This window comes from Suncus etruscus, chromosome 5 (genome assembly GCF_024139225.1).
Source record: "Suncus etruscus isolate mSunEtr1 chromosome 5, mSunEtr1.pri.cur, whole genome shotgun sequence".
Classification (NCBI taxonomy): domain Eukaryota; kingdom Metazoa; phylum Chordata; class Mammalia; order Eulipotyphla; family Soricidae; genus Suncus; species Suncus etruscus.
In genome coordinates, this window is record NC_064852.1 from 24137252 (window position 1) to 24163588 (window position 26337).

At 42.4% G+C, this 26337-nt stretch overlaps 1 protein-coding gene across 2 annotated transcripts in view; it reads right to left on the bottom strand.

The window, feature by feature from the left end:
- Positions 1-26337, bottom strand: part of DNAAF4 (dynein axonemal assembly factor 4) — a 43257-nt gene that overhangs the window by 3836 nt on the left and 13084 nt on the right. For both annotated transcript variants that reach the window (XM_049773685.1, XM_049773684.1), the window contains exons 3-6: positions 20947-21080; positions 14582-14813; positions 11902-12047; positions 9326-9435 (exon numbers count right to left, since the gene is read on the bottom strand). In XM_049773685.1, coding sequence (XP_049629642.1) covers positions 9326-9435; positions 11902-12047; positions 14582-14813; positions 20947-21080 — 622 coding nt within the window. The remainder of the gene's footprint in view (positions 1-9325; positions 9436-11901; positions 12048-14581; positions 14814-20946; positions 21081-26337) is intronic.

Consider the following 26337-nt stretch of genomic DNA (forward strand, 5'->3'; position numbering starts at 1 on the left):
CGACTGCATGATAGTTCCTCATCAAATTTCACACTGCTCTCAGTTTTGCTTCCTATAAAAACAGGTAGGGAAGAGAGGCCTGTGCCAATAATAGTAAAGAATGTAGGGCATTTGCCTTGCATGTGATCAACCCAGGTTAAATATTTGGCACCCTATATGGTCCCCCAAGTCTGCCAGGACCCTGAGAATATAGCCTTCAGCAGGAGTAAGCCCTGAGCACCATCAAGTACGACACAAACATCCCCATCACCAAAAAAGAGACACAGAAGAAAAAGAGCTATTCCCAGCCTAATTTTCCAATGAGTCCTGTGGTGATTAATAGTGATTCATCCTCAGCAGAGCAGGAACACAGCAAACACAATGAGAAAATGCGTACAAGTCTACAAAACTCAATGAGCAAAACCAGAAGTGTAGAAGGTTCAGCCAGTACAGTAAATTTTCATTTTAGTGACACCAAGGTGTCACTTCACCAAGGTGAAGAGGGTGTTTAATGAGTTCAAAGAAACAATGATACAGTAGTTGCAAAGCATAAAAAATTATGAAAGATGGGACCGGAGAGATAGCATGGAGGTAAGGCATTTGCCTTTCATGCAGAAGGTCATTGGTTCGAATCCCGGCATCCCATATGGTCCCCCGAGCCTGTCAGGAGCAATTTCTGAGCATAGAGCCAGGAGTAACCCCTGAGCGCTGCCGGATGTGACCCAAAAACCAAAAAAAAAAAATTATGAAAGCTGAACTAAGAAAACTACAAGCAGGAATGACAGAAATGAAGACTACGGTAGATAAGAAAATTTAGTAAGGGGCCGGAGAGATAGCACAGCGGTAGGGCGTTTGCCTTGCATGCAGCCAATCGAGGACAGAGGGTGGTTCGAATCCAGGCATCCCATATGGTCCCCTGAGCCTGCCAGGAGAGACTTCTGAGCACAGAGCCAGGAGTAACCTCTGAGCACTACTGGGTTGTGACCTCCTCTCCCCCAAAAAAGAGAAAAGAAAATTTAGTAAAAAAATGAAAATAATGACTGATTATACTTCCTAAGAAGTCTAGTCCTGGATGATATCTCCGTGGCATCCTCAGAAAGCAGGGACAGATTCTGCTTTCTGCATAAAACACAGCAGCCCATCACCACCTCTTATACCCTCCAACAGAAATGGCCCAGCTCTGTGTTTCATCTTATCAAACTCCAGCTACCGCATGCAGCCACGCATCACCTCAGTATCATATGGTAGTATCAGCCCAGTAGTGTCACAGGAAATATGATGGAAAAATTTCATAGTGATCTACCAAGCTCAGTAAGTCTAAACAATAAAACAGAAGGCTCAACAAGCACGAATACAACCCTTAAGACGCTGACTTTAGTAACACCATGAAGAGCTATAATAATCATTTCAAATTGAACTGTGTTGAGATCAACTTTTTTAGGGGGGAGGGTTGGGTCACATCCGGCAGCGGTCAGGGGTTACTCCTGGCTCTACATTCAGAAATCCTTCCTGGCAGGCTCAGGGGACCATATGGGGTGCCGGGATTCAAACCACCGTCCTTCTGCATGCAAGGCAAACACCCTACCTCCATGTTCTCTCTGGCCCGAGATCAAGTTTTGATAATTCCATTTGCCTTTTTGTTATAAAAAGCAACCTAAAGTAAATTTGTGCTTGCAAGGAGATAGTGGTGGGTGGGAGACTGAGGATGCTGGTAAAGGGAAGGTCATACTAGTGGTGGGATTGGGGTGTGGACATTTAATACCTGAAACAACAGTATTTTATGAAAAATTTGGTAAATTATGGTAAATTTGGTAAATTTTATGAAAAAGTTGGTAAATTACAATGTTATTATAAAAATTATTTAAAAATGTAAATCACAGAACCTGTCAATAAAGTTAAAAAATACCAATAGAAGTTCTGAGAAGTAGGGGACAGAGAGATAGCATGGAGCTAAGGCATTTGCCTTTCATGCAGAAGGTCATTGGTTTGAATCCAGACATCCCATATGGTCCCCCAAGCCTGCCAGGAGCGATTTCTGAGCGTAGAGCCAGGAGTAACCCCTGAGCACTGCCGGGTGTGACCCAAAAACCAAAAAAAAAAAAAAAAAAGGAAAGAAAACAAAGACAAGACATAGGCCAGAGCGATAGTACAGATGGTAGGATGTCTGTCTCCCTGGCACGCAGCTAATCTATTTGATATACATAGACAATTAAACATGGATGGAATTTACTTGAGATTCAGATGTGTGAGAAAGGAGCTTTAAGTTAGGAATTTAGATTGTGTCCAAAACAGCTTATGTAGCAAATCAAGCCCTTAGTGAAGTCAGCACAAAGCTCCCAGGAATAAATCTACCTTGACATCATTACAAATTACTAGAAGGGTAGTTATTAAAGTTATTTACAAAGTCTGAGTCACATATTGCAATTCAATCACTTTATGCTTCGCTTACACATAAATTTGAATTTCTAGACTTTTTTTTTGTGTGTGGTTTTTGGGTCACACCCGGCACTGCCCAGGGGTTATTCCTGGCTCCAGGCTCAGAAATTGCTCCTGGCAGGCACGGGGGACCATATGGGATGCCAGGATTCAAACCGAAGACCTCTGCATGAAAGGCAAATGCCTTACCTCCATGCTATCTCTCCGGCCCGAAGTTTCTAGACTTCTGTTTTATATAGATGTTCTCAGTAAAAAGCTGTCTGGCACAACGTCAATCTTAAAAAGAGGTAAAATGCTTTCACAGGAGAACCCAACACTGAAGCTGGTATATTTTCCTGAAGGTTATTTAGCATTTAAAACTAAGACATGAAAGTGGAAAGCTAGTTCCAGAAAAATGGAATTCTCGCTCACTCTTCAAGCCACTGTTCTCCCTTGAACATGTATCTTGTTTGCCAGTCTCTATGTAACTTAGCCTGCTTGGTTTTTCACTCTGGAGAAGCCCTTATTCTCTCTTGAACACTTATTTCCTCTCTCTCTCTCTCTCTTTAATTTTTTTTTGGGGGGGCCACACCCGGCGATGCTCAGTGGTTACTCCTGGCTGTCTGCTCAGAAATAGCTCCTGGCAGGCACGGGGGACCATATGGGACACCAGGATTCAAACCAACCACCTTTGGTCCTGGATCGGCTGCTTGCAAGGCAAACGCCGCTGTGCTATCTCTCTGGGCCCCTATTTCCTCTCTTTCTCTCCCCTCATGTCTTTCTTTTTCTTTTTGTTTTAGGGCCACACCTGGCAACACTCAGGGATTGCTCCTTTCTCTGTGCTCAGAAATTCCTCCTAGTAGACTAAGAGGACCATTTGGAAAGCTGGGGATCAAACAAACCTGGGTTGGCCACGTACAAGAAAAACACTCTATTTACTAGGCTATTGTTCCAGTCCCGCTCGCATGTCTTTCTATTAAAATAAAAAACTTCCTTGCTTTACTAAAAAAAAGAAAAAAAAAAAAAAAAGAAATTCTCTGGCTTATTCTAAGACCCTTTTTTTTTTTTTTTTTAGAAGATACAATATTCTCAATAGGTGCTTCTCAAGCACTTTTCCATTCTATTTAGATGCTTGCCTGCTTTCACTTGTGAAACCAATGTTTCATAGCTTCAGTTCTGGGAAGAAAGCTGACTGGCTGGAGTAAATAAATATAGAAGGCTACTGTGAAAAAAAACCTCTGAAGAAGAAAATATTTCATCATTGGGCTTAGATCCACCATACTGCTTCTGGATTGATTATATTCTGTTTCTATCTTTTGTACTGTTACTCTGCTAGAAGGATATATTTTTTCTGAGCACATCTTATCTTTCCTTATATTTCTTTGTTCTTCTAGCTATCATGTCTATCATTTGCCCTAATTTTCTGGATATCATTAGTAACTAAAATGTATTTTCTTTTTGGGAGGAGGGAGTCATATCTGGTGGAGCTCAGGACTTACGCCTGACTCTGTCTATACTCAGGCATCATTCCTGGAGGAGCTCAGAGGACCATATGTTGTACCAGAGATTACCCAGCATCACTAAGTATTCTCTAGCTTTCTTTTTTAACTTACTTGTTTTTTGTTTTGTTTTGTTTTGTTTTGGTCTTTGGGTCACATCTGGCAGTGTTCAGGGGTTGCTCCTGGCTCTATGCTCAGAAATTGCTCCTGGCAGGCTCAGGGGACCATATGGGATGCCGAGATTCGAACCACTGACCTTCTGCATGCAAGGCAAATGCCTTACCTCCATGCTATCTCTCTGGTCCCTTGATTTCTTTTATGAAATTTTTCCTTTCCCTTCCATTTTTGTGGTTGTGGTTGCAATGCCTGGAGGGGTGTATGCACACTTAGCTGAAAGACTCTTACATACTTGGCTGCATGCAATAGAGATCACAGTCTGCCGCAGAGAAAGAGATTTTATGCACACAGCAATGCAGTTTGGATATGGAGTGGTGCTAGTGATCAAACTCACAGCTTCATTCTCTGATACTTCACCTTTGAGCCATTCCCAGCTCCCTTTTTTTTTTTTTTTTTTTGGTTTTTGGGCCACACCCGGCGATGCTCAGGGGTTACTCCTGGCTGTCTGCTCAGAAATAGCTCCTGGCAGACGGGGGACCGTATGAGACACCGGGATTCGAACCAACCACCTTTGGTCCTGGATCGGCGGCTTGCAAGGCAAATGCCACTGTGCTATTTCTCCGGGCCCCCCAGCTCCCTTTTTATCCTCATTTCCTTCCTTCCTTCCTTCTTCCCTCCCTCCCCCCCTCCCTCCCTCCCTCCCTCCTTCCTTCCTTCCTCCCTCCCTCCCTCCCTTCCCTCCCTCCCCCCTTCCTTCCTTCCTTCCTTATTTCCTTCCTTCCTTCCTTCCTTCCTTCCTTCCTTCCTTCCTTCCTTCCTTCCTTCCTTCCTTCCTTCCTTCCTTCCTTCCTTCCTTCTTCTCTCTCTTTTTTTTTTTTTGTTGGTCATACTCAACAGCGCTCAGGGGTTACTCCTGGCTCTACTCAGAAATTGCTCCTGGCAGGCTCAGGGGAACATATGGGATGCCAGGATTCAAACCACTGTCCTTCTGCATACAAGGCAAAAGCCCTACCTCCATGCTGCCTCTACCTCCTCTGGCCCCTCCTCTGAGTTTTTTTAACCAATCATACTCTTTAGTTCTGTCACTTCTGATCATAATTCTCTCATTTCCACTCTCATTCTCTCCTATGAATTTTGACTATCTGAACTATTGCGGTTTTTTTTTTTTTTTTTTTGGACTACCTGAAATCATTATTTAATTGATTGCTAAACACCTCTATCACCATCTGATATTTTACAGAGCTGGATGGTACTGGTAGAGCCTTCCATGCTATTTCTTCACCAACTGAATTTGGTCAACTTCTGTGCAGATTCCCCATTTTATCTCCTGTGCTTCAAGAGTGAATCATTGTAACTGGCCCAGTGGGGGCTTTCTGTGGGACTAGGCTGAGTGCTGTTTATTTTTGTTTTGTTTTGTTTCTTAATCCTGCTGGTCTTCTCCCGGTGAAGTTTTGTTGTTTCTAGTTTGTAATTTTGAAACTCTGAGTGGTTTATGATGCTCTTTTCAATGCCATCTTGACCCTCCCTCTCCTCTGACTGTTACTTAAGATTCTATGATTTCTTACCACTACCAATGCCTTGTGAAGGTTTTTCATACGATAAGGGAATGAACTGGAGAATAGACAAGCAATCAGAGGCTCTGGGTACAGATGTGCACGCAGAAGTTGGGTATGAAGGCTGCAGGACCCAGGTAGAAGGGAAAGACTTTTGGTTCTAGTTTCAAAATGGCCCTGGGGTTATCAACTGAAGGTCAACATTATCTGGTGAATAAATTAATAGGCAGAGAGCTGGGGTATAGGTGCAGGCCTGAGATAACAAGCCTCTAATTCAAATTTTGTTACAAATCATGTCTTCAATGTATTACAAATAGTAGTGGCCAAACACTTTCTGAGGCCTTAGTTAAAAATTCTTTCATTTAGGGGCCGAAGAGATAGCATGGAGGTAGGGCGCTTGCCTTTCATGCAGGAGGTCATCAGTTCAAATCCCTGTGTCCCATATGGTCCCCCGTGCCTGCCAGGAGCAATTTCTGAGCCTGGAGCCAGGAATAACCCCTGAGCACTACCGGGTGTGACCCAAAAACCAAAAAAAAAAAAAAAAAATCTTTCATTTGAGGGGCTGGAGCAATAGCACAGTGGTAAGGCATTTGCTTTGCATGCAACTGACCCAGGACGAACCTGGGTTCAATCCCCAGCATCACATATGGCCAGGAGCAATTTCTGAGTGCATAGCCAGAAGTAACCCTAACTAAACTAAGGGCCTTAGTTTCCTTTTCTATTTTGTTCCTGTTCCACTTTCCCCTTACCTTCTATTTTCTTCCTGTTTATTTTCTCCCTCCCTCATTTCTCTACCTTTTCTCTTTCATTTTCCTTTCTTCTTTTACTCCTCATTTTTCTTTTTTGGTTTTTGGGTCACACTTGGTAGTATGTAGGAGTGACATCCAGGCCAAACTCAGGAAACCAAATGTGGTGTGGGGGTTAGAACTAGGTGGGCCAAGTGCAAGAAAGGTACCTTAATCTCTGTACTATCTTTCCAGTCTGCCAAACAGTTTTCTGTCCATCAGTCTAATATTATTTGGGCACTAATGAAAAGCATATTTCTTTTTTGTCCTCATGTCATAGTTACTTTCAGCTGAGCTATACTGACTAACATTTTGAGCTATTTCCTTGATCTTCCTTTTTCTATTATTTTGTTTGGTTTTGTTTTTGGGACACACCCAGCAGACTCAGGGGTTCCTCCTGTCTCTGTGTTCAGAAATTGCTCTTGGCAGGCTCAGGAACCATATGGGATTCCAGGAATTGAACCTGAATCCATTCCAGGTCGTCTGTGTGCAAGGCAAATGCCCTACCACTGTGCTATCACTCCAGTCCCTTTTTTCTATTCTTTTTTTTTTGTTGTTGTTGTTTTTGGGTCACACCTGGGAGCTTTCAAGGGTTACTCTTGGCTCTATGCTCAGAAATCGCTCCTGGCAGGCATAGGGGACCATATGGGATGCTAGAATTCGAACCACCATCCTTCTGCATGAAAGGCAAACGCCTTACCTCCATGCTATCTCCATGGTCCCCTTTTTTCTATTCTTAAAGGTGAACAGATGGAGCTAAAGAGAGCACAGTAGATGCTTGTCTTACATATGATCAGATTTGTGGTACCTCACATGGTCCCTTGAGCCTACTAGGAATGACCCCTAAGCAGACTTAGGAGTAAGTCCTGAACATAGCAGAACATGGCCCCAAAACAAACACAGAACAAAAGATAGGTAAACAGTACAAAACAAACAAAAAAAAAAAACTATACTTGGGGCCCGGAAAGAAAGCATGGAGGTAAGATGTTTGCCTTGCATGCAAAAGGACGGTGGTTCAAATCCCAGCATCCCATATGGTCCCCAGAGCCTGCCAGGAGCAATTTGTGAGCTGCTGGTGTGACCCCTCCCCCCCCAAAAAAAACACACTATACTTGTTTTGTTTTGTTTGTTTGATTATTTGGAGGATGCACCCAGCAATGCTCAAGGGTTACTCCTGGCTCTGTACTCAGGAATTACTCCTGGTGATGATTGAGGGAGGGGGCATATGGGATGTCAGGCAGAGAACTTACATTGGCTGACTTACTCACTGCACTATTCCTCTGGCCCCATAAAACAAAAACTCTTAAAAGAGTTGCTACTTGTTTCTGGGAATTTTTCTGTGTGCTCTTTTTGTCAGTCTTTCAAATGTTAGTAGGTCACAATGTTTATCCTAAAGGTGACATTCTTTTTCTGATACCTCATCAATTTATCAATTTAACTACTTAAAACCAGAGAGATAGCTCAATGAAATGGAGAGCAGGCTTTGTGTGTAAGAAGTCCAGATTCTATTCCTAGAACCATGTGGTCATCTAAGCATAGTCAGAGATGCCCACTGAACCAATCACTAAGAACAGACATCACGGGCCCGGAGAGATACACAGCGGTGTTGGCCTTGCAAGCAGCCGATCCAGGACCAAAGGTGGTTGGTTTGAATCCCGGTGTCCCATAAGGTCCCCCGTGCCTGCCAGGAGCTATTTCTGAGCAGACAGCTAGGAGAAACCCCTGACCATCACTGGGTGTGGCCCAAAAACCAAAAAAAAAAAAAAAAAAAAAAGAACAGGTATCACATATGGCCTCCAAACCAAACAAAAAACATAGTTATTATACAACTGTTTATAACCTTCAAGCCTACATTGGTTCTTTAATCAAATAAAAAAATTTTTTTTGGGGGGCCGGGTAGGTGGCGCTGGAGGTAAGGTGTCTGCCTTGCAAGCGCTAGCCAAGGAAGGACCGCGGTTCGATCCCCCCGCGTCCCATATGGTCCCCCCAAGCCAGGGGCGATTTCTGAGCACATAGCCAGGAGTAACCCCTGAGCGTCAAACGGGTGTGGCCCAAAAACCAAAAAAAAAAAAAAAAAATTTTTTTTTGTTTTTTTGGGCCACACCCAGTGACGCTCAAGGGTTACTCCTGGCTACGTGCTCAGAAATCGCTCCTGACTTGAGGGGTCATATGGGATGCTGGAGATTGAACCCAGATCTGTCCTGGGTCAGCCTTGTGCAAGGCAAATGCCCTACTGCTGTGCTATTGCTCCAGCCCCTCAAATAAGAGACTTTTTTTTTTTTTTTTTACAATTTTTTTGTTTGTTTTTTTGTTTTTTTGGTCACACCCGGCAGTGCTCACGGGTTACTCCTGGCTCCATGCTCAGAAATCACTCCTGGCAGACTCGGGGGACCATATGGGATGCCGGGATTCGAACCACCGACCTTCTGCATGCAAGGCAAATGCATTACCTCCATGCTATCTCTTCAGCCTCCAAATAAAAGACTTTTTAAAGGTTTTTGTTACACTGTAAAAGGGTCTTCTAGGTGATTTTATTTAGCTAATAAAATGATTTTGAATTTTGTGCCACATCTGGCAGTGCTCAGGGCAGACAGGCAGGGTTTTACATCTAGGGATCACTTGTGGCAGACTTAGGAAACCATATGGAGTGGCAGGGATCAAGCCCAGATTGGCTAGCTGCAAGGCAAGCACTCTACCCACTCACTTTATTATCAGTCTGGTCCCTTAAAGGTGATTTTAACAAATAATCCCAAAGGTATACTTTCAGTTCCATGACACTGAGATAGAAAAAAAAAATAAGAACAAGAGCCTTATTAATAATTATATAATTTTACTACAAGGACCTACTAACTTTTTAAAATTATATCTCTTTCCAACAACTACACACAAACACATATGACAAGGTAGCTAGAAAGCGTGATGAATGTTAATATCTAAATAAATTTATGATAAGTCTCATGGCTAGAGCACAACTTACTTTCCTTTGTCCTTCAACCATTCTGGGTTCTTTTCTTCTTCTTTTAAATCACAAAGTTCAGGAATATCAGTATTAATTGCTCTTCTTGCTTCTGCTTGTTTGTGTAGCCACTAAAAGGTGAATGAAATTTAGTGAATGACACAAAGGTGTTACTATTATCAGTAGCATTCATATCTTTCATCTATTTGTTATGTACTATTTGTTATGAATGTTTGTATCCTCCAAGGTCCATGCTGAAGCCTAAAGCACTGATGTAAAGTAGTGAAGTATTTGGGAGGAAACTAGGTTTCTATGAAGGGGAAAGGCTCTTCCATCTCTCCAGCCAACTTGTCATCCCGACTGAGAAAGATCCCAAAATTTAGGGGTCATGTGAGCCACGGCCAGGATCATGTTAGCAAGCACTGGATGAAAGCACGGAGAAGTTGGGGTAATGCTGGTGGCATCATCACAGACTCTACTTTGACAAATACCATCCAGGTTACCTTGGGGAAGTGGGTAGGAGGCATTATCACTTAAACTAGGGAAAGGAATCAAAGTTTCTATCTAACTGTCAATCCTGACAAACTGTGGACCTTGGTCAGTAACAGACATGGGTTAATGCTTCCAAAAATAAGATTGGAGGTGCCAGAGCAGTGGCGCAAGTGGTAGGGTGTTTGCCTTGCACACCACTAACCTAGGATGAACAGCAGTTGATCCCCCAGCACCTCATATGGTTCCCCAAACCAGGAGCGATTTCTGAGCGCATACCCAGGAGTAACCCTGAATGTCTCCAGGTGTAGCCCAAAACCACAATAAATAAATAAATAAATAAATAAATAAATAAATAAATAAATAAGACTGGAGCAGCTCCTATCACTGATGTGTTATGATCGAGCTACTACAAAGTTCTGGAGAAAGGAAAGTGTACAAAGCAACCTGTCATTGTGAAAGCCATATTCTTTAGTAGAAGAGCTGAGGAGCTTAAGGGAGTCTGTGTCATGATAGCTTGAAGCCACCTAAAGGAAATTTTGTTAAGTAGAAAGAAAGAATAAGAGAGAGGATAAGAGAGTAAAAGGAGAAAGAAGAAAGAAAAAGAGTAAAGGAAATAGAGAGGGAAGAGAGGATAAGAGAGAAAAAGGAGAAAGAGAAGAGGAGAGAGAGAGAGGGCCCAGAGAAAACATTCTCTCCTCCCCCAACCCCTCTTGCTGGACCTAAAGGAACATTTGTTAATTTGGGGGGTGGGAGGATAAAAGAAGAGAGAGAGAGAAAGAAGGAGAGAGAGAAGGAGGAAGAGAGAGAAGACCCAGAGAGAATTGTCCCCCGCCCCTTGCTGGACTTCTCAGCCACCTTAACTCAGGAGAAAATGGGAGAAACCAAGGCCTGTTATTTAAATCACACAATCTAGAGTATTTTGTTACAGAATCCTCAGCAATGTAGGATATGACTCGATGACAGTGATTTTTAAAACTTCCAGTTTTTCTTCTTTATTAATTTTTTTGATCAGTGCTGGTATCAGACTCAGAGCTTCCTTACATGCAAGGCAAATGCTCTACTACTGAATATTTCTGTTCCCAGTTTTTATGTTTTTAAAAATTATACTGCTGATTTCATATAAATGTCTGAAAATTCATAGAAGTATTTAACATCTTTGTAACATCTTTGTTTTTATTAAAATAGTAACCGGTTTTACTAATTTGTAATTTGCACTTAGGAATCACTCTTGGCAGTGCTCAGGGAGATATATAGGATGTAGGAGATTGAATTCAGATCAGCCATATGCAAGGTGCCTTATCTGCTATACTAAATCTCCAGCCCCTGAAATAGTATTGTTTTTATATTTTTGGTTTTTGGGCTACACTCAGTGCTGCTCAGGGGTTACTTTTGGCTCTGAGTAGGCTTGGGGAACCTATGCAGAGCCAGGAGTATAAGGTATGGGATGCTGGGGATTGAACCTGGGTCAGCCATGTGCAAGGCAAATGCCCTAACTCTGTGCTATCATTCCAGCCCCAAGAAATAATATCTTAAGTGACAGGAATACTTAAGAAATTTAGAACCAATTCTGGGCTTTTAGTTTTTTAAAGTTTCAGGATTTAAACCTGGGGCCTCACACTGACCTACAATCGTGGCTAGAATTCAAGTTTCAATGATTAGGGGCCGGTGAGGTGGCACTAGAGGTAAGGTGTCTGCCTTGCAAGTGCTAGCCAAGGCAGGACCACGGTTCGATCCCCCGGCATCCCATATGGTCCCCCCAACCCAGGGGCAATTTCTGAGCGCTTAGCCAGGAGTAACCCCTGAGCATCAAATGGGTGTGGCCCCCCCAAAAAACAACAAACAATCAAGTTTCAATGATTAAAAATAAAGTCTATTCAGGCCTGGGAAGGCTGCTCAGAACGCTGATCACATGTTTTGCACAAGGGAGGCCCCAATTCAATCCATGGTGCCACAATGTGTCCTGATCATCTTTGGATGTAATCCATAGGCACAGAGCCAGTACAAGTTACTGATCACCTCTGGGTGCAGTTCCAAAGCCAAATTACATCAAAGTACACGACAAAATATTTTCACATGTGATAACGCAACTGACAAATATGATATACCTCTTCCTCTTCTGCTACATGTGATTCTCGAAGAGCAGTTGGAAATACTCGTGGGGTAAAGTTGATTTTAATATTCCCAGCAGAACGAGGAGCAGGAATGCTATCTTCCTTTAATTTCCCAGAGAATATATTTTCTGAATTTCTTCCTTTAAAACATTAGTGGGTAAGTAATTTATCTCTAAATACTAATTATCAAATTGACTTAAAAATAATAGCACATTAAAACTACTTCTGAAATCCTATATAAAGACACCAGAAATCATTTTTACAATAGAAATAGAAACTCCATCATTGGAACTAGGGCAGTTAATCACCTGCAATGTTATTGATGACCCCAGCTACATTTCTGGGATCCTCTCTGTTAAATCACACAGTGGACAGTTTACACTCAGCCCCAGGAAGGGACTCCAAGTGACTCCACATTGATTCTATAGGAAGGAACACATTGATTCTATTGGAAGGAACACAGCACCACCGTAACAAGGGTCTTCTCTTCTCTATAAGCATTTCTTGTGCTGGTGTGAAAAATTCTTCAGCAACCAAGGACAATCAATGAAATCAAGGCTAGAGGCCGAGGAAATTAGTCAGAAGGAAAGAGTGACACAGAAGGAACTCTCTCAGATACAGGATATAAAGAAACACACTGGGGGAATAACAAATGCCCAAAGGCAATGGGAACAAAGAACATGAGAACTAATATTCAATAGAAAATATGCCATTTGAGGGGACTAGGGGATAGGACTGGGAGAGGGCAACATCTATGGTGGAGTGAAGCGTGCAACTGGGAGGAGGAGATGCTGAAAAGTATAAAGTTCTATGTATAAAATCTTATATCACAACAATACTGTAAACCACAGAGCAATATATGTTATATATATATAAAAGAAAGTGCCTCAGTTGAAAGGTCTGGTGCAGAGGCAGGAATGCACAATACTCATCATGTTTCATCCTGACAGCATCCTTCCATAGCTCCACAGGGAAGCAAGCCTCTAGGCAACAGCCTATCTACTCCATAGAAAATAATTTGATCCCCTCTGATATTGATTAAGAACAGAAAATCAAGATGGAGTATAGATTTGCAGCAAGCAGGAGGCTGACATCCAAGGCAAATGCCCATAGCTGGAGCTACCTGCCCTGCCCAAACAAACTTAAAGCCCACCCACACAAGTGCATGGGTTCCCTACAAGGTGGCGATTTATGGGGTAACAAGATAATTCCTCACCCGCATAAACTCTTCTGAGATCTCTCTAGCAGTGGGTAAGACAGTGACAAGGGAAAGAAGCATCTCAAGACTACAAAAGAATCCATGGTAAAGTAGCAGAAAATCACACTACAATTTGTGGATGAAGATTGAAATCCTGTGGACCATGTCAGTAGTAATCTCCTATATAATCTATCTGAAATAGAGTTCAGAGTGGAAATGAGCTCAAATAAACAATGGAACAGTTAATAAAACACAGGAGGATATAAGAGTAGAAATGAAAAGTCATACCTGAAAAAGTTGATAGGCAAAACAAAAAATTCATTGAAAGGCATCACCAGCAGAGTATCAACTGCTGAGGACCAAATCAGTGAGCTTGAGATGAAGTACAGAAAAGTAAGAGAGCAACAAAAGGTAGAATCAGGCTGGGGTGAGCTTGGGGATAGGATGATGAAGGGTAACTGGGGAAATCAGTGGCAGGAAACAAATACTGATGAAAGTATGGGTAAATTTTTCTAATTTTTTGTTAGTGTTTCTATGTCATACCAGTCGTGCTGAGAACTACTTAGAAATGTTTAGAAGTTGTTCTAAGACCAGGCAGTGCTGGGGATCAAAGCTGGGCCTCCTACATACAAAGTTTACATCTATTTTCCTGAATCATTTTTTTTTTTTTTTTTGGTTTTTGGGTCACACCTGGCAGTGCTCAGGGGTTATTCCTGGCTCCAGGCTCAGAAATTGCTCCTGGCAGGCACAGGGGACCATATGGGGCGCCGGGATTCGAACCGATGACCTCCTGCATGAAAGGCAAACGCCTTACCTCCATGCTATCTCTCCGGCCCCTTTCCTGAATCATTTTACTAGCTCCTTGCCTATACATTTTTTTGTTTTGTTTTTTTGTTTTTTTTTTTTGTTTTGGGGCCACACCCGGCGGTGCTCAGGAGTTACTCCTGGCTATCTGCTCAGAAATAGCTCCTGGCAGGCATGGGGGACCATATGGGACACCGGGATTCGAACCAACCACCTTTGGTCCTGTATCGGCTGCTTGCAAGGCAAACACCGCTGTGCTATCGCTCCGGGCCCGCCTATACATTTTTAATAAAAGGCCAGAAGATTTGATGATTCTTGCTTTATAATACTCATTTTTCCTGTGTCATATAAGAAAAAACATCTTTCAGTGAAATTCCTAGTTTCTTCTTGCTGAAGAAATAAATGAATTTTTCTGGCAATACTCCATTCCACAAGATTTTGGTCCTGAATGGAACACAAATTTAATAATACATTAATTATACATTGGTAATATATTAACACGTTCATGCATAACTTTCTAAAGGAAGCATAAAAGACTACCAAATCTGTGATCATCTTATGAGAATTTCACGACCACAGGTGAAGAATCTTAGAGTTAATATAATAATTTTGTCTTGATATATCCATTATAGACTTGCAAAAAATTAAATGGTGACATATATAATATTGTACCTTTGGTATCAAGCTTTTTAGGTGCTGAATTTTTAGGAAAACATTTATGTTTCTTTTCTTTTCTCTCATCTTCAATTTCCTTTTCTTGGTGACATAATTTCACTTCTCTTGGAATTCTTTTTGGCTTTTCCGTTTTCTTTTGACATTCTTTCCAAGCTTCCAATTCTTTAGTTGCTTTAATTCGCTCATTTTCTTTCAGATCCTCTATTCTTTTTCTTTCTTCTTCCTCAATCTATAAAATTTTAAAAGCTCACAACAATTAAAGCATAAAAAGAAGGGTAAAATGGATAGGACACTTGCTTTAGACATAGCCTACCAGAATTCAAGTCCCAGACCCCATATGTTCTCTCAAGCCCATCAGGAGTGAGCCCTGAGCATAAAGCCCAGAATAAGTCCTGAGGATCTCTGCTATAGCCAAAACCAAAAGAAACATTAATAAAAGAACTATATCATAATAGCTAATAGTTATTATTTTTTTTTTTTTTTGGGTTTTTGGGCCACACCCGGTGACGCTCAGGGGTTACTCCTGGCTATGCGCTCAGAAGTCGCTCCTGGCTTGGGGGACCATATGGAACGCCGGGGGATCGAACCGCGGTCCGTCTCCTAGGCTAGCGCAGGTAAGGCAGGCACCTTACCTCGAGCGCCACCGCCTGGCCCAGCTAATAGTTATTTAAGAAAACTTTATTGATTGATTGATTGGTTGGTTTTTGGGCCACACCCTGCAGCGCTCAGGGGCTACTCCTGGCTCTGCACCCAGAAATCATCCCTGACAGGCTGGAGAACCATATAGGATGCCAGGAATCAAACTGGGTTCCTCCCAGGTCGGCCACATGCAAGGCAAACGCCCTACCGCTATGCAATCTCTTCAGCCCTAATAGCTAATAACTTTTACTTTTAAATTTTCTCATTATGAATCTATGAGAATAGCATTGGGGAAAAAAAGAACTGAAATAAAAATCTTAGCAGAACACACACTTATTTGAGTATCATGGAAAGATGTTTTATTTCCAGAATTTCCATTGTCTGTGGATTTTCTCCCCTAACCTCGATGAATTTATACATGACATACAGGCAGGTACTCCATGCAACCAGGTAACATCTTTGTTTGTTTGTTTTGTTTTTGTTTTTGGGCCACACTGGGTGACACTCAGAGGTTACTCCTGGCTATGTGCTCAGAAATCGCTCCTGGCTTTAGGACCATATGGAACACTGGGGGATCAAACCACTGTCCGTCCTAGGTTAAGCTCGTGCAAGGCTTACCGCTTGTGCCACCATTCCGACCCCAGCAACCAGATAATATCTAAGAAGAAGGCAAAGAGAGAGAGAAAGACAAAGACAGACACAAGAGAGACAGAGACAGAGAATAATAATTTGAGATGGCCATAAAGAAATAGTCCTTGGGCCTGGAGTGATAGTACAGCAGGTAGAGCACTAGCCCTGCATGCATGCTGATCCAGGTTCGATCCCCTGTATCGCTATGGTCCCTCGAGTCCACCAGGAGTGATTCCTCAGCGCAGAGTCAGGAAAAAAACCGTGAGCACCACTGGGTATGACCCAAAAAAGACAAAATAAAATAAAATAAATTGTCCTTGAGTGTCCCTGTGGCATCCACACAGAGAACACAGACAAACTTAACAGAGCATAACATGAGGGTTCTCACTGAGAAAATGCACTAGAGAAAACAGTTATTATCTTGGAAAGACTCCATGCTGGGGAAGACAGAACAGCAGACAAGTCCATAGTGCTTTGGGGGTGGAGGTGGAGGTGGGAAGGCAGTCTGAGAGAGTAAAGGGAAACAAATGTGGCAAGCTGGTACTAGACACACTTGAGGGCAGGAGGGAACTTAGTGCTCAAACCGCAGAACCCAGCTCCCTAGAAGCACTTGCTAAGTCAAAAAGAGACCTAGGGTTGTCTAGTCTAACAACTGCACAGCCACTACCAGCTCAAGCATGGCACAATCCCTACCAAAGGGACATTTTTTTTTTTTTTTTGGTTTTTGGGTCACACCCGGCAGTGCTTAGGGGTTCCTCTTGGCTCTATACTCAGAAATTGCTCCTGGCATACTCAGGGGACCATATGGGATGCCGAGAATCCAACCACCATACTTCTGCATGCAAGGCAAATGTTTTACCTCCATGCTATCTCTCCAGCCCCCAAAGGGACACTTTTAAGTGCAACATTACTGCAGCTCAGACCTACATGTAGTGGTCAGTCTCAGTGGCTCACAGGGGTCAGTCTCTGGCCTGTACAGGAGAATCAACCTGTGCCCTGCCCATAAGGGTCAATCTCTGCCCTGTCCACAGGGGTCATTTTTAGACTGTTCATCATGGCACAGCCACAGTTTCACCCCCACAGGCTCACAGGCTCAGCACTGGCCTGACAGGCACTGCCTTTCAGGTTCCAGTTGCCACAAAAATCTATTAGTTGTAGTTCATTAACCAAAAGCAGCTCCTCCAAAGTGGATGCACTAGACTTATTCTCCAACCAGCACTGAAGAAAACAAAGTGCCCACAAAAGTTGTTTCTGCCTGTAGCTACTGTGTCAGAAAAGGAACTAAAGGGTAGCCAGTACTGACAGATACAGGGTGTAGATGTCCTGGGGCCATAGCTTTTCCTGCGAAAACTAATTTAGAGGCTGCAATAGGTGTTGGGTTCCTGATCCTATCCTAATCGATAATTGTATTCCACCCTAGGGTGTGATCTGGTGATAGTATATTAGATGATCCCTTACTTGGTATTCTTCTCCCACCCTAGAGTGGGACCTGATTCTTGTCAATGAAAGCAGAAGTCTGAGGAAAGCAGGGACTCATTCTTTGGTCTTCTTCCACTTAGCTGTGCTCCATCTTAGGAGCAGAAAGCTCGGGTGGTTTGAATTCCTTGCTTGAGCACTGAATTTTCTGAACCCATTCTTGTATCTCTTCCCTGTGTGAATTATTTCCTGTGGATCTCTACAACTGGATCTAATCAAACAAGGGAATGGGAACTGCCTTTCCTGTCTGGGAGCTCGGTGGGAAGCAAACCTCAACCAATCTCCTAGAGAATATGACTTTTCAATAGGTATCAAAATCCTGGAGGGGAGCCCCACCTATTGGGTCATGGTTGGAAGCAGGCATCCCTGAACTGGTATGCAAAAATCCTCCTGCAGCTAACATGATCAGTTTACTGCACAGCTGTTTTTAGGAACACGTGACTACAATCTTGAGTCACTGCCTGAGTCAGTTGAAAAATTGATAACATTGACTGCCAGACACCAGCAACTGAACCTGGGCCAGAGAAAATCCATGTCAGCTAGACCATGATGCTATATATGGCAGGTAGAAGGTAAGGGGGGCACATGGTCCCTGTTATCCAGGTACACACAAATCAAAGCTATGAGCATTAGACTGATCTTGCAAGCATTTAAGAAATTATTCCAGAGTCAGAGTAGTAGAGCATTTACCTTACACAGGGCCAACCAGAGTTCAATATCTGTACCCCATATGATCCCCTGAGCTTACCAGGAGTGACCCCTGAGCTAGGAGTAAGCCCTGAGTGCCACCAGGGGTGGCCTAAAATAGACACACAAAAAAATCTTTTCAAAGAATTCATGGCTGCACATTGGTAGTCAGAGGCAATAGACTGACACTGAGAAAAGGAGTGCCAGATTGTTGCTCAGAGCACCTGGATCTTCATGCTTAGCTTCCACTAAATAATGAAATTAGGATTAATGAAAGAAAAAAAGCCAGCCCAACAACAAAGGAGCTCATCAATAGAGGGGAACAAAGACACAGGGAAAGGGACTGGAGAAACAGTATAGCATATAAAGTACTTGAATTGCATGCAGCCAACCCAGAGACCAATCCCCAGCACCCTAAATGATCCCCCAAGCCCAACAGGAGTGATCTCTAAGTGCATAGCTAGGGTATAGCCAGGGGTAAACCCTGAGTACAACTAGGTGTGGTTCACATACAAAAACAAAAGAAGCAGAAGCAGCAGCAGCACAGGGAAGGACTTCCAATGCTGCTCCAGTATTAAATCAGAGATAAATCCTCTTGAAGTTCACTGAACTGAATCATTGGAAAAGAGAATCAATAAACTCAAAGAAATAATGATAGGGAAAAAATAAAAAGAAACATAGAAGCTAAAGAATACATTCACCAGAATGGAACTAACTGTCCAAGGTAAGGCATAGAACATAAAGAAGAAGTCATGGAAAAGAGATTTCTTTTAATTTAGACACTGATTTACATGGTTGTTCATAAAAGGATTTCAGTAATACAGTGTTCCAATCTCCAATTCCATCCCTTCACCAGTGACATCAGTTTTCCTACAGACTCTGCCCCCAACATGAACAAATCTGACACTTGACAGCATTAACTATAGCACAGTAAATCCTTAGGCACCATGGAGAGATATAACAATTATTTCAAATTGATCCTTGTCAATCTAAATTTTTTTTTTGTTTTTTGTTTTTTAGGCCACACCCGGCGGTGCTCAGGGGTTACTCCTGGCTGTCTGCTCAGAAATAGCTCCTGGCAGGCACGGGGGACCATATGGGACACCGGGATTCGAACCAACCACCTTTGGTCCTGGATCGGCTGCTTGCAAGGCAAACACCGCTGTGCTATCTCTCCGGGCCCGTCAATCTAAATTTTTATAATTCCATTTGCCTTTGTGTTTTAACAAATAATATGAAATAAATTTATTTGTGCCTGCAGGGAGGTAGGCTATGGTGGCAGGTGGGAGACTGTGGGAGATTATGAAGGAAGTTCATACTGGTGGTGGGATTGGTGTTTGAATATTTAATGCCTAAAACAACTGTATATGAACAACTTGGTAAATCAGGGTGTTATAATAAAAATTATTATTTTTTATTTTTTATTTTTTTGGTTTTTGGGCCACACCCGGCGGTGCTCAGGGGTTACTCCTGGCTGTCTGCTCAGAAATAGCTCCTGGCAGGCACGGGGGACCATATGGGACACTGGGATTCGAACCAACCACCTTTGGTCCTGTATCGGCTGCTTGCAAGGCAAACACGCTGTGCTATCTCTCCGGGCCCAATAAAAATTATGTTAAGTTCTGCATAAAGTGATAATGTAACTGGTAGGGTACTTGCCTTACATGCAGCCAACTCAGGTTCAATTATCATGCATATCACTTTACTTCCTTTCCATTCCTAGTTCTTGTCTGAACTGGTCATTTCCAACTTTTATTATCATAGTGGTCTTTTTTCTGTCCTACTGCATGACCCACCTCCACTCACACCCCTCCACTGATCTTTTTTTTTTCAGTCACATGGTAGATTTTATTTAATAACAAGTGATGAAGAAGAGCCATGATCTTAGCACAGTTAACTCTCAGTGACATGAAAATAAAATTTCTGAAATGGTAAGGTAGGGAATAAAATAGTATCTAGAGAGAAGTGATGCGAAACAGAACATAAAAACCAATAGCCAAGACAATTCCATGCAGATGGATATGGGAAGCCTAAGACCAGTGGAAGACTACAGAATTTTCTTCTGGTGGTGTTAGGGTTCAAATGACTATGACTAGAATTCTAAATCAATGCTTCCACATTAACTTCTTGACTAGCGTACAATTGAAATATGATTAACACAACACATTTTCCACTGATCATTTTTATAAGAACTATTACTCTTGCCTTTTTTTTTTTTTTTTTTTTTTGGTTTTTGGGTCACACCCAGCGGTGCTCAGGGGTTACTCCTGGCTGTCTGCTCAGAAATAGCTCCTGGCAGGCACAGGGGACCATATGGGACACCGGGATTCAAGCCAACCACCTTAGGTCCTGTGTCGGCTGCTTGCAAGGTAAACGCCACTGTGCTATCTCTCCGAGCCCTATTATTCTTGCTTTTATTTATTTATTTATTTATTTTGGTTTTCGGGTCACACCCAGTGATGCTCAGGGATTACTCCTGGCTATGCACTCAGAAATCACTCCTGGCTTGGGGGACCATATTGGATGCTGGGAATTGAATTGAAGTCCTTTCTGGGAGAGCTGCATGCAAGGCAAATGCCCTACCAGTGCGCTATCATTCTGGACCCTATTACTAGTACTTAAGAATGATCAGTTTGGGGCTCTAAGAGATAGCACAGAGGGTAAGATATTGGCCTTGCATAGAGTCAACCCAGATTCTATCTCTGACATCCCAAAGGGTTTCCCCAAGTAACACTAGGAGAGATACCTGAGTGCACAGCCAGCAGTAACTCCTTACCATTGCTAGTGTGGACAAAAACAAACAATAAAAAAAGAAAACCTATCACTTTTAGGGATTGAGATGTAGGTCAGTGAATGAGTGGTGATTTTTGTAGGAAATCACCTGATTTACTGCTATCACACTGAGACTTTCCTTGGTATCAAAAACTTACCTTCATCATGACATTTAGTGCATATTTTTGATCTTCCCTCTTTGCTGCACCTTTTGCTTCTGTCACTTCTTTTGCTCTTTCTTGGGCTTGTAAAATAGATTTTTCCCTTATTTTTTGCTTCATCTCCTTGTCAACTGAAATATAAGGTGTATTACTGAATTAGAGTCATAATGCATTTTATTATCTATGAGAAAATAGCATAACCAATGATTCAAAGAGATTCTTCTGAACTCAAAATCATCTGGAAAAGTGAAAATATTTCTCACTAATATAAAGATAATATTAAAAGGAAAGAAAGTAACTGGACTTGTAATGAATTACCAGAGCCAGAGAAACAAATGTAAACACAAATGAAAGGGATGTTGTCATATACCTGTAAAGTCATGTTTTCCTATTATTCCTAACTGTTTCTTCTGGATGCTGACTGGATTACTGGACTAGTGATTTCTGCTGTAAGAACCTGGGCTTCTCTATCCTGCCTGTCCCCTATTAAACCCTGTCTAAAGAAAAAATGCTGTCTAGCCAGAGTTGTTACTGCTTGGCTTCTGGAAGAAGAGTCCCTTACAATGGGTAGTTAGGGGGAGATAGTACAATGGATAAGGCTCTTGCTTGCACCCGTTGAATTTGGTTCAATCACTGGTACCCATTATAGTCCCCTATGCTTCAATAGCAGTGATCCCTGAGTACTTCTGGGTGTAACACAAAAGACAAATTAAAATAATATCAAAAAGAAGAGCTCACTGAGGTGGCAGCAGAGGAGAAAGAAAAGGGGGAGAGAGGAAATAAGGTAGGTATTGGAGCAGAGAAAGGTGGGGGTGTGAGCCTGGAAAGACAGGAGAATAATGGCACATTTATCCAATTGTTAGAAGCCAGAGCGATTTTCTTAGATCTCATATCAAAATAAATCATTACTATAGGCCTCCTATGAAGAGATCAGATTGAGATAGTCTGATATCATCTATCACCTTCACAAACATAAACAGTAATAATTTATACACAAAAAGTACAGAGTATGGGGCCTTGCCTTATGAAGACTTACAAAATAAGTGGTCTATTAAGTATGTACACAGAACTCTCTCATTCACAACTATTTCTATATTCAGTGACTAAATGTTTTACAACCTGTAGGGTATGATTCATTAGCATGTAAATTAGTTCAGGAGAAGAGAGATTAGGAAGAGAACATAGATTCAGGAGAAAAAAAAAATAACCCAACAGGTAGACAGAGGAAAGTAGGAGGAGGGTGGTGGGAAAAATTAAACTCAGGAGAAGTTCTTAAGTCTTTTTGTGTTTCAGATACTTTGACAGAAAAGTGAAACCTATGGACCCACTCAAATGTTTTAAAATATGAGATAATATATGCAATTCATAAAGAAAACTAGCTAAATTAAGAATTGTGTAAAAAAAGAAAAAGACTTGTGTCAATATTCTTTTTTTTTTTTCGGCCACACCCGTTTGATTCTCAGGGGTTTCTCCTGGCTAAGCCCTCAGAAATTGCCCCTGGCTTGGGGGGACCATATGGGATGCCGGGGTATCGAACCGTGTTCCTTCCTTGGCTAGCACTTGCAAGGCAGACACCTTACCTCTAGCACCACCTCACCAGCCCCGTCAATATTCTTAAACTATTACTTCATTTAAACGCAGTGGGGCTGGAGAGATAGCAAAGTGGTAGGGTGTTTGCCTTGCATGCAGAAGGATAGTGGTTTGAATCCCAGCATCCCATGTGGTCCCCCAAGCCTGCCAGGAGCAATTTCTGAGCGTAGAGCCAGGAGTAACCCCTGAGCGTTGCCAGGTGTGATCCAAAAGCTAAATAAATAAATAAATAAATAAATAAATAAATAAAAACAAACAAAAAAAAGCAGTGGTTTACAAAGTAGTTGGTAATACAATTGTTTCTGACATTCAGTGTTCCAACACCAATCCCACCATCAATATAACATTCCCTCCCCCCCTTTTTCCCCACACACCTTCAAGTCTGCCCCCTTGTCTGCAAGCACAAAATAATTTACTTTATATTACTTGTTACAACTAAATGGTAATGTAATTATCAAAACAAAACCTTCAGGGCCCGGAGAGATAGCACAGCAGCGTTTGCCTTGCAAGCAGCCGATCCAGGACCAAAGGTGGTTGGTTCAAATCCCGGTGTCCCCTGTGCATGGTCCCCTGTGCCTGCCAGGAGCTATTTCTGAGCAGACAGCCAGGAGTAACCCTGAGCACCACCGGGTATGGCCCAAAAATAAAAAAAAAAAAAAAAAAAAAAAAACCTTCAGTAAAAGAAAATTTGTGAAAATGGTTCTATATCCCACAGGGCTCTCAAGGGCTCTGAAGGTTTATTAAGCTGTTTGTTACTAGTTGAGCATGCTGTTACTGGTTTTGTTTTGTCGAGCTTAGGTGGTTTTTATTGAAAAATGGAAGAAATATTGAGAAATATTGAGAAATTTGGAATTTCGAGGTGTCACGCAGCAGCATATGTGGCCACATACCTAAGGAATTCTAGGATCAGTGAAGCTGTGGTTCAATAAGTTGACATAGCAAAGTTCCATGGGATGTGAGTGTGGCTGTGGTGGCTTCCCAAAGTACAGAGAAGTGGGGGTAAGACTGCCTGCCCTCACTTGAAGAAGATCCCAGAGATTTTATTCCCAAAACAATATAAGTGGTGTTTTTGTCAATTTGGTATGTTGGTAGAGATTATTCCTAGAACAGTGAAGTTGGTTGGGCCTTTCATGTGGCAGCACTTGTGGAGTTTGAGTGAGGCTGCCAGGGTTACAGCAGGAGTAGGACTCAGCTCCCCCCTTTTCCGACAGTGCCCCCGGAGATTTCAGCTGAACTCATTTCTGTATATTTCAGTGTACTCATGGGTTTTCACTGTTGGGTTTGTGCTAGCAGCTCAGTGATAAGACAAAGAGACCACTTGGCAATGCAAGTCACAAAGAGGGGTTTATTAAGCCAGCATGCTAGGGTCCAACCACTCCTGACCAGCAGGATGTAGGTTAGGCCCCGAGCTTGCTGTCTGTAGAGTTTTTGTATGGTGTCATTGACATCATACACATTGTTCAGTTAGCCTCAGGAAACAGCAAAGGATACACATTTCGCATAACACAAGTAACATAATTCAACTAGATCAAGGCCGCCCTAGATAAGCACGTCCACCAGGCCCAGATATGGGAGAGCGGACATAGAGAGTATTTATGGGAGCACCATAGGCATCAATCAGTATCAGTTTCTGTGCCTCCCCAGGCCTCTTTTCTTCTGGGAATGTTGGTAGGCTCTATTTCCCCACGTCAGCCTGACCTCCGACAATGTATATGAGCAATAAACTAACCAGTGGTCGGCAACCTATTTTTTCAACTAAGCCAAATCTCGCCAAAACCACGATTGAAATTTATTTTGAGGGCCTGGAGAGATAGCACAGCGGCGTTTGCCTTGCAAGCAGCTGATCCTGGACCAAAGGTGGTTAGTTCAAATCCCGATGTCCCATATGGTCCCCTGTGCCTGCCAGGAGCTATTTCTGAACAGACAGCCAGGAGTAACCCCTGAGCAATGCCAGGTGTGGCCCAAAAACAAAAACAAAAAAAAAAAAAAAAGAAATTTATTTTGAGAGCCACACAGGATGTGCACTGACAGAGGTTAGGAGCAGAGTCCTGACTCCTGGAGCAGCTGCCCTGCACACAGAAGAGCCAAATTAAAAGTGTAAAGAGCCACATGTGGCTCGCAAGCCACAGGTTGCCGACCACTGATAACCAGCCAGGAATCTCGGTCAGTGTCTGTGAATGTGAGGTTGGCATGTGCCCACCTATCCTTGTATCACAACTTAGCTTGTATCTGTATTTGAGAAAAATATAAATCTCTGGAGTTGGACGATTATCCACCGAGTGGTGGCTGTGGGATGTGGGTGTCTATATATCAAATATTTTTAAATTTATTTATAACATAAGAATATAAGCTTCCTTAGTGCTTTCAATGATTTGCTGGAAAAGGTCTAACAAATCATTTCAAAGCAGTGATGATAGATAAAATAGTGCTAAACAATTGTGATTTTTGTTAATACCACTGTTAGTTGTGTTCACATTTATGACTATAGGAAAAGTTCAATTTCCTCTAAAGGGTCGCTTAAAGGTATAGAATTTTACATATACACAATCTTAACTGGGAATCAAGTCTGAGAAATATTTTCTTCACCCTTTTTCCATTTAGTAACATGTAGGCAGACAGCTAGACCCACTTCAGAGGCAGAAATAATGTACTATTAATCCTTCAAAGGAAGCAATCCTCATCTATCCCTCCCCTTGTTGGAGTGCTCTGTGATGAGAACTGCACACTTTCCTGGGTGTGGTGCTGGCTGGAAAAAAAAAATATATGCATATATATGTATATATATGAATGTATATATATATATCAGTCTACAGTGTTCAAAAAGTTCCTCAGTGCTCAATTCTCTCTCTCTCTCTCTTTCTCTCTCTCTCTCTCTCTCTCTCTCTCTCTCTCTCTCTCTCTCTCTCTCTCTCTCTCTCCAAGTCAGCAATACTCAGGTGTTACTCCTTGCTACACTCAGAAATAATCCTAGCAGTACTTGAGGGATGATCTATAAAGCCAGGGATCGAACCTGGGCTGGCCACATGTAAGGAAAATTTCCCACCCACTATACTATCACCCAGGCCCCACACCAGGCAATGTTCAGGTTTCATTCCTGGTTCTGCACTCAGTAATCATTCCTGGTGGTAAATCAGGGACAGCCATCTACGCAAAGCAAACAAACACCCTTCTCTCTGTACTATCGCTCCAGGCCTTGTGAGTTGTACTTTTATATTTGTGCACAATGCTCTGTGTGTGCGATGCAAGACAATCACTCTACAAATGAATGATCCTTGGCCAGAGTTCATGCTCTTTAGTGGTATCACACACATTTTTCCCTACAGTGCTCATTTCAAGGCTATAGGATTTGCACATGTGTCAGGTGTGATGGCCACTGAGGAGTACACCCCTGTGCTGAAGTGCCAGCATACACCTGGCTGTGGAGCAATGGGAAATAGCTTGTGGAACCAGGAGTCAGAACCACTAGTGTTACACTTGACATGGGTGGCAAAGTCAGGGATTGAATACAATGAGTTACACTCACAAGGCAATTGTCCCAGGCCCAGAAATAGGTTCGGTGTTTTTTTTTTTTTTTTGGGGGGGGTGGGGGGAGTTGGACCACATCTAGGGTGCTCAGTGGTTACTCCTGGTTCTACCCTCAGGACTCATTCCTGACAGTGCTTGGGGGTCCATATGGATGTCAAGGATCAAACCTGGGTCGGCTGTGTGCAAGATAAATGCCTTACCTACTGTGCTATTCTCAGCCCCCAAAAATAAACGTGGCTTGAAATATAAATTGACTTGAGTACATTTCAAATT